This window comes from Mercenaria mercenaria, chromosome 16, assembly GCF_021730395.1.
Source record: "Mercenaria mercenaria strain notata chromosome 16, MADL_Memer_1, whole genome shotgun sequence".
Lineage (NCBI taxonomy): Eukaryota > Metazoa > Mollusca > Bivalvia > Venerida > Veneridae > Mercenaria > Mercenaria mercenaria.
The window spans coordinates 20,968,834-20,984,867 of record NC_069376.1 but is presented as its reverse complement, the minus strand read 5'-3'; the positions used below and the strand labels follow the sequence as shown (position 1 = coordinate 20,984,867).

Here is a 16,034-nt window from a genome sequence, read left to right as displayed (position 1 = left end):
TTTGATACTTTTATGTGGAAAATACTCTTTTATCGTTTGGAAATGTAGCCTTTTATTTGTTAAACAATAAAGAAAGTAAGCTCTTTAAATGTAGCCGAAGGTTGGAAATTTTCTCTACATACCATACAATGTAGAGGGCGTTTATTTAGTTCTTTCATAAGTCATTGGAAGCGTTGGAAGTTTGTTCCTTTAACAAAGAATAGTTATTGGTTGTATAGTTTTGTTGTTCCATTTTGTATGAAACTTTCTATCTATAAATCATTTTCTCAGAAGTTGGGTGTGAAGAATAACATAGTCTGGCTGATGCAGAAGAACAACTAAAATATATCATTCAATACAATACTTTATTACAGAAATGCTGCAACGTTTCTCGTTTTACCAGATACATTTTAATACGAAACAAAAACATGCCAAAATAATATTTAAATAACCTGTAAGACCTAACTGACGTCAAACCTGTAAGACATAACTGACGTCACATCTGTTTGGCTCCATATATCATATACACAAATTAACAATTTTTTAGAATGATTGTTTTCATTGCACTTTTGTGTTACTCTAGCTTAGCGTTACTATAGTTTCATTTTTTGTAGGCAAAAACATCTAAAAGGGAGAAGGTACCCAATCATGCGACGTCATTATCAATTACACAGTTATTCTGTAATTATGCACCAAGGGCAGGTAGGTAATTTACACTTTTGATTTGCTAAATGCAGCAAAATCATATCGCATTTTTATATCAGTTTAACAGGTATGTAGAGATACTGGTAACAATCAACACTTCAAGGTAATTTAAGTGAGCTTTGTAAAACGTGAATTAATGCAAATACTGTTTAAAAGATGCATACGAAATGTGGAGCCAAAATGTTACGACAACATTTCATTCTTCAGATTTATGTTCATCACTTACTTACAAGAATATGTGCAGTTGAAGGTTTTCGAATAAAATAGCATTCCTAATAATTTGTATGAATACTTTATATATAAATCTCATACAAACTACTTGTGAAGCTCTACACATCATTAGCGACGAGGTACATCTGAGATATATGCAATTCAGCTTTACCTTACTTTACACAAACCTTAATTATATAATATTCACTTTTTTTCGTTTATCCGTCATTAACACGTGAATATTTTGATATATTTCAGACAAGGTTTCCGTCCATATGGTGGTATGCCGTATTTTTTATTGACATATACATGCATGATAACATTTGCCGTTGCTGTAGTGTATTATAATCCATTAAACAATGCAAAGACACGCGACAAGGTTTGATGGCTGACTGACGTACGTGCAGCTGAAATGCATTTATACAACAAAATCATACAAGTTAATTCAAAGAAGACACATTGTTATAAATATTCAAGGCCCGAATTCATGCTTTTGCGTAAGTTTACAAGTACCAACGTGTAAACTGCGCTTTAAAGAAAAACAGAAAATACAGTATAAGACAGTCAGAGAAAAACAACTTCATTTATTTCAATTTCCTTTTAAGCCTAGGTGTATTCTTTCAGCGGTGAAATAGCTACAGACGATACCACAAATATTTTAATGTTCTCGTTTGTTTTCCAACCGAATGGACATATCGACAGAAACCGGTAAATACGTTTCTGTAACTCACAAAACTTCCTTTTCCCTAAATAAATCCGAAGTGTAAATAAAGCCTATAAAATTTGCATTCTTGCTATGCTTCAAGCTACTCAACATAATTATAACAATTTTATTTCTGTCCCAACTTGCTTATTTTCTTTATTTAACACCATATAATACTCATATTAAGACACCATTTATTCACAGATAAGTAATTCTTTGGAAAAAAAGGTATAATATTTTAAAGATGCACTAACTATGTTTTCCTTTCATGTGAAACCATATCTGGCTGTTTAATTAAAATTATTTCTAAATTTTATATTAAAAAAATGGTTTAACGTCTTAATTGTTTAACGTTTGGTGTGATACTCAAGTGACCAGAAACATAGTATACTGAACCGCTTAAAAAACGTAACACATAGCTGAAAATAACTCCTGTACTGTGCTTAGATTTTGGATTTCTCTAAGAATGTTGCATTATAAGAAGCTTGCACTTGGCAGCAATTTAATCAACCAGACGAGCTTATTTACGGAACTGTACACACACTCCAAAAAAAATGACACAAAATTTGTTAAAATTCAAATTTTCTTCTGATATGCTGATCATTAAATTGACTTTTATTCTAATCTCCATTTTTCTTATTGAACATTTTTAAGATCAAAACATTCATTTTCGGGTGTAAATCAACGAGCTCTCCTTAAGACTGTTTCGTTATCTGTTTCGATAATTAGCCTAAAATTTCGAATATTTTTAAACATTTCACTAAAATAGCATATTGATTTATGTATAAGATGTATTGAAACATTTCACTAAAATAGCACGTTGATTTATGTATAAGATGTATTGAAACATTTCACTAAAATAGCACGTTGATTTATGTATAAGATGCATTGAAACATTTCACTAAAATAGCATGTTGATTTATGTTTAAACATGTATTGAAATCAACCCTTTACAACTTGGTACTTCGAAATTTCTTTTTTGTGTCGAAAAATCACCCCGTAGTCTGGCTACCGACTAGATAATCTTTTATTTTTTAAAATCATTTTTCTCATATATTCTGACCATCTTTCTTGGCTCTAGTTATCAGTATGTTTTGAGAAGAAAAGGGACATAATTATATAAAGTTTGAATAGTCTCAGGAGTTATCTCATGTGAACAAAACGTAAGTCTGAACACAGACCAAATCACCCCCTATGCGGCTTGAGCTGGAAAACTGTAAACATTACCCCTATAGACAAAATATTTTTAGGACGGACAGTTAATGAAGGGATTTTTCATCATTACTGACGTTAAATATCACATTTTATCACAATTTATCGCAGACCGGAAGTCGTGATGTGAACCCTAAATTACCTACCCCGTTTTCACGCATGAATGATTTCAAAATTAAACATCAGAAATTATACGCAACAGGTTTATATTTATTATTTTGATATAGCTTCAAATATTCACAATATTTTTTAGGTGTGTTTATTAAGCGGTTCAGTATATGTAAATGCCTGATATAATCTCTTAAGAAAGTAACTTAAAATGTAAGAAATGTTAAAAAAAGAAAAAACATGATATAATACGTAGCATATACGTTACATTTTCCAGGCAGCTGGGCATATAGCAATTTACTATTACTATTTAAAGTAAACATTCAATGTGAAATTGCACGGACCATCACTCTGATATGGTGTGATAATTGTTGTGTATATCACCCCACCGAATTTCCCGAAAAGAATGCCGGTGTTTGTTAGAAAAAAATAATTTATATATAAAGCTAACTTTTCAGGCTTTTAAACATCACGGGAAAGTGTTTTCCACTAAGACAAATAACACAGGCCAGCTCGGATGATATGTGATATTGTCAACTTTCTAAAAGTAATAACATCCGAGGCGTAATTACTTTTCTCAGCGCTGGCCTGTGTTATTTATATATCAACAAAAGGCAAACTGGTTGCATCTATTTTCCAATAGAACGGCAAATGCAAAAATGCAACCCCACAACACATTCTATCGGTCATATCGAATAGTTTTGATCACTTAATAGATATACTTTTTTTTAAATGATAAGAAATCCTAACAACTTAAACCATGATAGAGATGGAACTTAAACAAAATACTTCAGCAACATATCAAATATACTTATTTGCTAAATTATTTGTTAAGACACTAGGATAAAACAATTAAACAAAATTCTGTACACTGTTACAGCTGTTTTAAAGCTTAAACATGTGCAAATATATACAAGAAACAATGATGAATGTAAAACATTATGCATAATTTCGCGTTATTCTTTAGAAAAAATAACTGAAGTCCATATATACATTCCAACTTGACACATTCAGCTCCAACTACCAGTTTATTGGTTCGTCTGTACACTGGACACAGTGATATGGAATTTAGCATATGTTTCGTCTGTCATTAAGTTTGAGAAACTGCAATAGCTGGTTTTAGCTGAATCATATCTGAATTGGATTCTGTCCCGGGTGTATGTTCGCGCATTTCCGGGGAACCATTTTCAACTGAAACCGGAACTGCCTTTGGAGGAGATGGCTCAAAAAGGTCATGTGGTGATTTCATTAATTCTGATTGGTCCGGCTCCGTTTTGAAAACCATCGATTGGTCATGTTTGTATGTCATTGCATTTTCCATTTTCAGTACAGTATAATTTGACTGATCTTCCATGGTACACATTGGTTCTGATTTCACAGGCTTTGTGTCCATTTTAAAGTTCATAAGGCTAGAAAGGTTAGGGTTGTTTTTAGCAACTGAGTTGACTTGTTCACGTTCCATAGCACTGGTCATGGTTTTTGCGTATAGAATGTCTTGACTCGGTCTGTACGTGTTATTAACAGGGGTGCTCAATTGTGATGCAAGGGCGCTAACCGGAAGTAAGGCAGGAGGTGGCGTGTTCAATGCGGCAAGTACGGCTGAACTATGATTTTGGTACATACTGTTGTAAGTTGCCACTGGTTTAACATCTGGCACTGAAAATAATCAAGAAAAAAGAAATAAGAAGAAAAGAAATTAAATAATATTAAAAGCGTTAAAAACGTATTAAAAACGACAATTTTGTTAAAATTTGCGTTTAAATGCTATAAAGTATAGCCAAGACTCGCACTGAAATGAATACAAAACGAGAACTGATGCCAAACAACACAACTACAATGTCAGATCTCATTTCGTGACAGTATGGCAGTCTGATATAAATGTTACAATCATTTCAGTATTAATGACATTACGCGAAAAGATACTTCGAGTAAAAATTTCCTGTGTGATTTTATTGCTATCTGTTTGTCTACACTTACTAGATGTGGCAAGTGTGTTATCTGTCCGTTGACTAAGGTCTAGAAGTCCTGACTGCGCATGCGTAGTATTCAAACTGTGTGACGTGCCGTGTGTCGTATGTGCAGAATCTTTTGAAGATGACTTCTTGCTATTTGACGTTCTAGGTTTCCGTTTCCTAGTCTGAATACCATCTTTTTTCATCGACATTGGTCTGTTTACCTGTAAAATTAAAGAAAATGTAAAATGTAACGCACTACAGATTATTCTAAACGATTCATTTTAGTGATTTTCACTGCAAAAATACCTGGCGGTCGTGCTTTTAGATAATCGGGACAGAATATCATCCAAGAAACATTAAAAGAAATTATACGAAGACTAACTTAATAAATCTGACTGCAGTATGCCATGTTGACATGTTAACTGTTAAGTGTATATACTATATATACTCAGTTGTCTTTTCAGGATAAAAACTACTCGCTCACACTTTGTCTTTACTTTTTCAACATGTTCATTTCCACAAAGTTTGGCATAGAATGTAAATGTGACACTGAAAAATGACAAGTGAGAGAAAACTAGAGTTGTCACAGGAGTGACGAAGTATACCCACACAATATGGCCTTGTCACAGAACTAAACCAATGTCAAAGCCGAACTTGCTTGACCTTTGACCTAACTGACCTCAAAATCAATAGAGGTAATCTGCTAGTCATGATCAACCTCCCTTTAAAGTTTCATGATCCTCTGCCCAAGCATTCTTAAGTTATTGTCCGGAAAAGGTTTAAATGTTCCGTGTCACTCTGACCTTTGACCTTTTGAAAACGAAATCAATAGGGGTCATCTGCTGGTCATGACCAACCTCCCTATAAAGTTTCGTGATCCTAGGCCCAAGCGTCCTGAAGTTATTGTCCAAAAACCATTTAAATGTTCTGGGTCACTGTGACCTTGACCTGTGACCTACTGACCTCAAAATCATTAGGAGTCATCAGCTGGTCATGACCAACCTCCCTATCAATTTTCAAGATCCTAGGCCCAGGCGTTCTCAAGTTATCATCCGGAAACCGTTTAACTGTCTCGTGTCATTGTGACCTTGACCTTTGACCTACTAACCTCAAAGTCGAACTTGACCTGTATTTTATCATGTTACATCTGTGTTCAAAAATTTACGATCCTGTGCCCAAGAGATCTCAAATTATCATCCGGAAACCATTTAACTGTTCCGGGTCACTGTGACCTTGATCTTTGACCTACTGACCTCAAAGACGAACTTTACCTGTATTTCATGATGTTACACCTGTGTACCAAAATATATGATCCAAGGCCCCTCATGTTATCACCCGGAAACCATTTCACTGTTCAGGGTCACTGTGACCATGATCTTTGACCTACTGACCTCCAAGTCGAACTTGACTTGTATTTTATCATGTTACACTTGTTTACCAAAATAAATGATCATAGGCCCAAGCGTTCTCAAGTTATCATCCGGAAAGCATTTAACTGTTCAGGGTCACTGTTAGGGGTGACTATTGAGGCCAATTTTGACTATTGCAATACTATTGATATCGCTTAAAAACTATTGCGATACTATTCTATTGCAGGTTACTATTGCGATACTATTGCAATAGTTATTGGCCATCATATTTTATACAGTAAAGCTACCAACTGGCATTGTTACACAGTGTAAGAGACGGCACTGTTTATAATTGCTGTTAACACACATTGAGATGTTTGTATAACTGAAACGGACAGAAATAATTCTAACATTAAATATTTCTTGCCTTCCTTGGTTTTGGAAAAATAAGTAAAACAATAAACCTATGCAAGGTATACTCAAACGAATCGGCCATTTTGTTGCGAATGTCAACATGTTTAATAAACCAAAGCATCAAAAAAGACGAAAATTAACGGATCGGATTAAGGTGTACCAGCACTAAATGAAGGGCCCTACCGAACAGTTTGCTGTATAATACAAGTATATAGCCTTCTTTCTCCATGTCCATAGCACATTTTCTCATCTAAAATTAACAGGTTATTTAAATATATTTAATCAAAGTTTCTAAGAAACTAAATTTATTAATTATCTCCCAGACTTCTCAGTCCTTTATGGTAGTTTAATTCCGTGAGGGTAATTATTGTAATGGAGACGTTAACATTTTCCGAGGCGCAAATGAAAGCTGGCTCTGTTTCTTGGTTTATAAATTATAAATTATTTCTGTATTTACAAAAATTTCAAAACTATCGAAACTATCGATTGTTGAAGGAACTATCGGCGATTGTTATTGGATCGTGACTTTTCTATCGATGCATGCTATCGGGACACTTAGTATCGCAATGCATCGATAGTTCGATGTATCGTTACACCCCTAGTCACTGTGACCTTGACCTTTAACCTACTGACCTCAAAGTCGAACCTGACCTGTATTTTATGATGTTACACATGTGTACCAAAAATTATTAAAATCCATCAAGAAAATTTTGCAAATTATTACATCGCGTTTGTAGTTTACGACTTTATAATGTGACGTCACACTGCACGTGTATATATATATTGTCTTTTCCACTCTCCACAACCTCCTCTTTCCCCAATTAGATATGGAAGAAAAGAACCTCGCTTTTTGGGGCAAAATCTCAACCTCGGCGTGGTAGATTCATTTTTGTCTCACGCCGGTATTTGATTTGGAATACTCTGTGTCAAGAAACTCCCGACTTGGAGGCAAAGACATTTTAGCTAATTTTCTTCTGGTATATATTAAGTGTATAAGATTGACACTGAATGATAGACTGAAATGTTTCCATCATACTGAATGAGAATTGCTGCCCGCTGATTTAGACAAGGGTAGGAATAGAGCCATCGATATTTCCTCGTCTTACCTGATGAAGTTTGAAGTAGAGGCCACAAGCGTTACATACAGGCTCCCCTTCGCCATTACGCCTCCATAACGTAGTTGTTGTTGTATTGCAGTTGGCACATTGTAAACCCATGCGGGTTTTACTGTTTGTCTACAATGAGAATTATAACTCAACATTAAAAGTAACACCGATTTAGTTGTGTTCAAATCGCATGTCTTAGTGAGAACTGGCAAGTTCACGAATGCAATACGTTATTAAGTCGCAACGCAAGCTTGATTTATATCAAATCTGCACAAGATAAAATAAAATCATTTATAGGAGCCAGTGTCAAACTCTCCACCTATATATTCTGTATCATGTCCACATTTATTTACAATTCCATTCCAGTCACATATTTTATTCATCTTCTGTAAATAAATTATCTCTTAAACAAAACACAGGTTCGTATATATGTTCCAATGGCTATTAACTCGGCTGATGAAAGTACAAAATATCCGAGTGTAAATTTCATCTTCGTGTACTTATTATGTTTTCTCTCGGGAAGTATCGGATTTCTTTTCATGCACGTAGAAAACAGTAAGCATTTTTGTTAAAAAGAATATGTATCTATGTATACAAGAGACCGTGTACATTTGCTTCTCTCTGGTGATAAAATCTCCATGTCTAAAATAGCCAACGAACAGTCAACTTGAGTCTGTAAATAATCCTAATCTTTTGACATAACAGTATGTTACTGTTCCTCGCTTAAACAAGAGAAGCGTTGTCTTACCTTGTCGTACTTCTGTTCAAACTTTCTGATTTTCTCCTCGGGTGGTTCATCCTGAAAAAATGTGATGCAATGAAGTAGAACAATATGCATGTCATTCACGTTTTATGTGTTTGCGTGGTGGTAGGTGTTCTTGAGTTGATGGTGGGTGGGGGCTGCTACGCAATTGGTATTTCTATGTTAAGAAGGGAGATAATTTGAAAAATATTCTAGATAGGGTACTACACTTTTAATATTATACCAGGTGCAATAATATCAAATTCTAGTTTTAACCTCACTTAGTTTATTTTACCGCCAGTCAGAAAATTATTGAATGTAAATAAGTAACTATTAACATTAAAATGTACGGTGCCCCTAAAGTGACATGTTACACACTTTTTTTCCAATTAGGTAATGTGACACTTTTTTTATTTCGTTTAAACGAAATCATTTCGTTTAAACGAAATAATCATTTCGTTTAAACGAAATAAGTTATTTCGTTTATCTTCGCGGGCAATCTTAAACTTGAAATAACTTATTTCGTTTAAATGAAATGATTTCGTTTAAACGAAATGATTTCGTTTAAATGAAATAACTTATTTCGTTTCAACGAAATGATTATTTCATTTAAACGAAATAACTATTTCGTTTAAACGAAATTATTTCGTTTAAACGAAATGATTTCATTTAGACGAAATAAAAAAAGTGTCACATTACCTAATTGGAAAAAAAGTGTGTAACATGTCACTTTAGGGGCACCGTAAAAATGTGTATCTGTGCAATGGTACAGTTTAAAGCAGATCGCGAGCATACTTTTATACCGAGATAGCACCAAAACCTTCTAAAAAAAACTCTGTGGCTATAGAGAGTTTTATTACACGACTTCTTACATAATTCACCAATCTATGGTTTGTGCAATTGGTTGGTCTAGCGTTCAAAATTAAAATTTACTTGGCTAAGTTGTAAAGTCAAAACTTGTAGACAAACATATGATAATACTTCTGACATAATAATTAAACACTTATTGAATGACTAACCGATCAAAAGTATTTGCTGTCTGTCCTTCGGACCTAGGACCTAGCGCTGTAGTTTGGCAAGCCATTCAATAAGTGTATATTACAATCCGTTTAGACAAGGGACATAACTGTTCTCTATAGTTTACATCAAACGTATTAACGTGACGAGTACTTGAAGAGTACACAGATCCTAATGTCTTATTATTATTACCTGGTTTCTACCACATCTTCTGAAATAGATCTGGACCCAGTTGTACGAAACTTTGACAGGTGATTGAGCTAACTGTCGATTAAATTTTACGGTTATATTTTAACATTTTAGAAGACTTAGAAAAACAGATGAATGAGCACTAAATGGTCTTTTCAGAAAAATCAAAATACCATACTATTGTTTCCCACCAAGACTAATATACTGAATCAAAACTTAACCGCGGTTAGGTTAACAGCCGTTTAAAGTTTCGAACAACTGGGCCCTGCAGGTAAGCTGATTTAAACAAGTTTGTTCAAGTACTAAATGATTAATCATACCTCCGCGGAAGGAGAGCTTTTACCCTGGTACCGATTGAGACCGTTCAATTTATGGTGTAGACCGCAAGCATTACAGAGATAATGACCTGTGCCGTCACGGCGCCACATTGGAGTGGATATAGCCCCACAGTTGACACATTCCCTTCCTTCTGCATAATAATCTTCGTCTGAAATAGAAAAAATAAAGTCATGAGAATTTTTTTAATTCATTATTCGTGAAAATAATTAAAATGTAATTCTTAGCGTGGGTAGAAAGGGTCTGTCAGCATAACATTGACAGCGGGAGCCGAGTACAAGCCTTCCATGTTCTGTATTAGGGATTTCGTCGCGAAGCGAACATGCAATATACCGAATGATATATACTATCGAATTAAAAAATGTGTCCTTCCGGCACGTGTACAGAGCGTCTGACTTCGGATTTTTTGGAAGAATTCGACTTTTCCTTGTGCCTAATTAGCGTCCACATAACTTGTCTGAACCACAACGTCTTGCACATCAGTACAAATATGGGCAGTGTTGTTTTTATTCCAAAATCTACCTTTAAAATGCTACGGAATCGATGCTGTTATTAGACAGCTCTTTTCAAGTTGAAGTCGGATCGATTCCCGATTGAGGCAGTGTCTTATTTCATATTACTTGTATACAAAGGCTATACCTTTTTACACCAATGACCGCAGCTAAATTCAGTATACTTACACTCAGTGCATATCAGGATTTTGTTTCAATAAGTAAACCAATATATATATATAAGGTCTTAACAAATTATCTATGTATGACGTCCGCATCATGATTCAAAACCAATCTACCAGACAGGAAAAATACAAACAAAAATACCATTTTTTCGTGGCAGTTTTTACCCACAGGTACCTTGCGACTGGACATATAGCCGCCGTTTTGATTAGCCGACGGTGATTTGACGTTATTTCTCGTCTTTGAAAATTCTTTACATATACAATCACCAAATAACCCATAACTTTCGATATAAATGCTTCTTAAATATATCAAGATTTTGCCGGAGATATAAAGAATGTGACAAGGTAGTTCTCGTGCCATTTTTTCAACTAACGGAAGTGGATTGAATCCGGCTTGGCAATGAAAACGACAAAACCGCGAGGATAGGTAAAAAGAGCGAGATTCTCGGCGTACGCAGGCGTTTTCACTGCCACTTCCGTTGGTTGACAAAATGGCGTGACAGCTACCTATATAAAATAGCTTAAAACTTACGAACTTGTAATTCTGAAATGATTACAAATGGTCACAATAATTATGTTAAATACGTCGTAAATAGCGCTTTTTTTTCGAAAAGAAGACGCAATGTATGGCATTATTATCATTGCCAGACAGAAGTAATGTTTGTAGCCCCTCTCCTAATCAATATTTGACGTTGATACATTAAAAGATAGTCTCATAAGGCCATTTTGCAACATTATTCCATGGCTACGCGATTGCGGCGTGAGTAAATTTTATTTTAACGGTTTTAATTTTCTGTAAGGGGACACCACTACGTGTGCAACTAAACTAAACTCTAACACTGTGTTACTTCCCCCAATCGGTACGATATTTTAATCAGACTCTGTTTTAAACGCATGCAGACGACAGGTAAGGCTTGAATAAATCTTTATATTTAGTGATATCCCGATAGTTTTATGTGTCCGAATGCGCAGACACAGACATGCATATTGTGCAAGCCTTCATAAAATTATGGTACATCAATTTACACCATTTTCCTATGAAAATTGACTCGATACTGCATTATAAAGAATGGAACTTATGCTATAATATTGAAGAAATATGATAAACTAGAAAATATTAACACAAGAAAAATGATTAATTGTGTCATTTCTAAACACTTTAATTTCCTTCCTGCATGCATTTAACCTAGCACCCTCTCGACACTAATTTGCGCAGTCAAAACATCACTTCAGATCATTTAAAATTTTGAGAGAAATGTTTATCGGTAAGGCATCGGGAAATAAGTTATTACAGCTTGGGCGTATATATGTTCGGTCAGTTTTTATTTCTGATTATTTCAGAACATTCAACTCGATGGATTTCCGCCTGTTTCATCTAGCCTGTAAGAAAAACATTCCGTCGACAGTTTGCTTGTAAAAATCACGAGAAGTTTCTAGTTTTTCACCCTCCTGTTTATTATTCGGCGTGGTTAATTTATATCCTTAAGTCTTATTCAGAAGCACGCATGAAAGCCGATCTTCCTGACTTAGCATAAGAATATAAAAACGTGAACGCAAAATACTGAACTTGTGTTTTAAGGACATTCCCATCAAAGTACAAATCCCCACCAACTCCTGTAAAACCAACTTCCCCTCTAGTGCATGAAAAACGTAGAAATTGCGAAATCAAAATACAGTACAATCACAAATCCAGTACATATTTATTACAAGTGATTTCAATTATTTTAGATTAGGACTAAAGGATAGGGAAACATTGTGACTGATGTTCATTGTATCTGTTAAGGCCTTCTGTTGAAAAAACAAAATATTCAAGGCAGTGAAAAGATTTTAATATCGGCTCATAAATCGTAATGGTAGCCATTTTGTTCCCATGGAATCATGAAACAAAACAGTGAATTAAACTTAATTTTATATATACTTTTTTGTATTTGTTTATTTCTGAAAAACAATAGGATTCCATTTTTTTCCAAACTAGGACCAAAATAACTAATTTCATGTCGTTTTAAGAAAGCAGTAAAATGGCTGCATTTTCTTAAATTTAAAATTGATGTCTTTTTCAGTAATGGTCTAAAACAAATACGAGTACTTGTCAGTCTTCACATACCATTAGTTTCTCATTAGCTTCAGAACATGTGCACTTTGAATGAACTATATACCCACTTAAATCTGCAATCTTATCTAAACCGGATAGTTAGGATAGTTTTGCACTAAAACTGATCACATTAAATACGGACAGCTAATGAGCAGACATGTACAACTAAGATAGAAATATGGTCAATGTATTCTGTTTTTCACGCTGTGTGTTTAAATATAAATTTTGAATTCGAATGAACGTTGAACAGAGTTGTCTACATGTTATCCAGTTGAATGTCCAAACGGCACTTTTCATAATGCGCGAATAGGCAAAACATTTTATTTAAACCGACAATCTTACACACATTCTTATCCTCGCGCAATAAGTACTTTACTATTTGTTTTCTAGATTTTGAATCCCCTGATCGTTTACGAACAGGTATTTAAGAAAACAGTTTAAGATTTTATTATAATCGAATTACGCAGCATATTTCACACTATTGTTTGTTCCACGAATGCCGTAACTATGTGTTTCATGAATGCAGCTTCGTACATGCAAGATCAAAATAACAGTTACACAGTATTCAAAATGTCTGCAGGAGCGGAAGCAGGATCTATTGCAATAATTAAGCTTTAGGAGTATATCATCAAAACACAGAAATATTTAATAAACGAACAACATCTTTGTTCCGTAGCGTTCTTAAAAAATTGTCCCCCTTTAAAAACAAATTTCACTTGAAAAGAAACGTTCTACCTGGATATTAGACTGGCATCAGTCGTTAGAGTCGTTAAATGTATTTAGCACTTGGCCATAAAATCAATCCTCTTTGATAGCACTTCACAGTCTGAAAACAATTTACAATATCTCTAACCTCTGACTCTAACGACTGGACAAATGCGATCTGAGCTGGGCAGCTTACATCCCAGCTATAATAATGTGGAGATTGGCCTAGAGAGAAAATGGTTTTCTTACAAAATATCAGTGTCAGTATGAAGAAAGAATAAACTTTATTACAGATAACTTGATCTCAACAGACTTTGTAAGTCTACCTAGATATGTGAAAACGAAGATCTGCCCCGTTATGCAGTCATTTTCTGGAATCCAATGTATGTATCACAGGAGCTCGAGGTTGGGAACGCAGATTTTTCGGCCATGTCCATGTTGTCCGGCCTTTATGTATTGACGGAGCTTACGGCCTTTACGAATATGATCTAGTTTTAATAATCCCAACTTTTAAAAATTACTCACAAACTCGAGTATACTACGTATGTATCAGTCAACTGACAATTGTTTTGCAGAGTAATATACATGTTTTATATGCAGTTGTTACGTGAAACAACCCTTTCTTTCTATGATTGAATTTTTTCCAAAACGTAAGGCTATTCTTAAGCGTTAAGATATCTTTAAAAATGTCTTTCTTTTTTTTTGGTCAAACATCTCTTTACCCTATATGTAAAATTCCGGCCCAAGAAATGTTTTAAATTTTCTTTTTATACATGGAAATGTTGGTCTTACGCTAACTAAATATCCTGAACTAAATATCCTGATAGTTCTTTAACAAGTAAAGACTAAACCGAAATGAAGATATTTTTGGTTTCAAAAATGGCAGAAATGTTCAATGGAAAATACCCACTAAAAATTGTATTTCATGAGAAGTTCAAAACTTATGATGATATTCAGAAATGTATAAAAGTTGCTATTACCAACCTAGAGTTTTTGATAATAATGTATAGTCGGGTAAAACGATAGACGGAATGCATTTTTGTCAATATATAACTTTGTGTTTTTACGTAGATTAGAGTCTTCAGAATTATTTTGTTAGCCACAGACTAGCCACTACACTGATAATAAAGAATTTGTCAGAAAATTTCAGATTTTTGCAGTTTTCTTTTATTTTATATAACATTGACAATTGTCTATTTTACAGATTAATTCTAATATTATATTGATATAGACTGTCCATATCCACAACTTTGAAAATCAATATTAAGAAATAATGATAAATCATAGTCTGGTAACAGGTCCCTTGCCATTATTATTATTAAGAAACTCAGTTTCTACAAACACGGCTCAAATACAATTTTCATCAGGTCGTGTAAATGCAAAACATCAATGGCTTGTAAGCGGTAACTGCTAAACATTCACTACTTACTTAACAAGCATGTGATTCTGACATATGTTCACTGTAACAAAAGCGCATGTGTTACTGTTGTCGAAAAAAATCTCTCTCATTATAGAATCCTGAGAATCTGGATAGATTCGATTCGGATATAAAGTTTTATAATTATCATCAATCAAAGGTTCAATTTGTCAGTTCCATATGCAGGCGGTACAGAGAGGCGATCCAGGGGTCTCGCCGTGCTTCAACACTGATCACATTAACAAACCTTGATTTAAGTTTATTCTATCATTCTGGTTATAACATTATTTACAAAAAAAAAAAAAAAAATTCAATGATTTATCCCATGAAATTTCGTTACGTGGCTCCAATGAAAAAGAACCATGAAACTGTCACTTCTGATTTGGATGCAGAAATAACTGTAATTATCGGAAGAAACCCTGAAAAGAGTCCCCCAGTTCATAGCCTAACACTACAATAGTACAAAGCTCATCATGACAAGACATCCGCAAATCTGATTATTTTAACAAAATCAGAGGCAGATACACTGATAACACAAGGTTGATTCTAATAGTATTTTGCAAGGAACAGATATAATAATAACAATTTACCCAAATATCAACTGAATGTGTCTAACGTTTACAAAGATATGACCAGAAAAGGACATTTGTTTACTTTTGAAAGGGCATTTACTCAGGTCATACTAATCTGATAGTAAAAAAACTTTGCAGGGATGTAGATATGATAAAATACAAACACTCAGACTAAATATCAACTGGTATTAAATAATAATTAAAGGTCAGTAACTCTGGTCATACTTAATTGATAATTAAACGTTTTGGAGATGAATATATGAGTAATTAAAAACTCTTACACGAAATATCAATTCAACGCGACTAATTGGGCAATACCATGCAGATATAAATACAAACATACAGAGCAGTTCAATGTGGCGATACAAGTTAATACTGTAATATAGGCTACGGAAATAAAAACACAAACTTCAAGTAGGCACAACATATTATAGAAATATGTGTAGCTAACTGCATCAAAGTACACAGTCTGAAAAAATAATTAAAAAATATATTTTTTTTAAAAAGAGTTATTTGAGTTGAAAAAATGACCCTCGGTAAATTTTTT

General features: G+C 34.1%; 1 protein-coding gene across 5 annotated transcripts in view; it reads right to left on the bottom strand.

Moving 5' to 3' along the window:
* Window positions 1–325: 325 nt before the first annotated feature.
* Window positions 326–16,034, bottom strand: part of LOC123540193 (uncharacterized) — a 42,584-nt gene continuing 26,875 nt past the window's right edge. For all 5 annotated transcript variants that reach the window (XM_045325007.2, XM_045325008.2, XM_045325004.2 and 2 more), the window contains exons 3-7: window positions 10,010–10,176; window positions 8,490–8,540; window positions 7,742–7,870; window positions 4,895–5,093; window positions 326–4,573 (exon numbers count right to left, since the gene is read on the bottom strand). In XM_045325007.2, coding sequence (XP_045180942.2) covers window positions 4,008–4,573; window positions 4,895–5,093; window positions 7,742–7,870; window positions 8,490–8,540; window positions 10,010–10,176 — 1,112 coding nt within the window. In that variant the 3' untranslated portion in view covers window positions 326–4,007. The remainder of the gene's footprint in view (window positions 4,574–4,894; window positions 5,094–7,741; window positions 7,871–8,489; window positions 8,541–10,009; window positions 10,177–16,034) is intronic.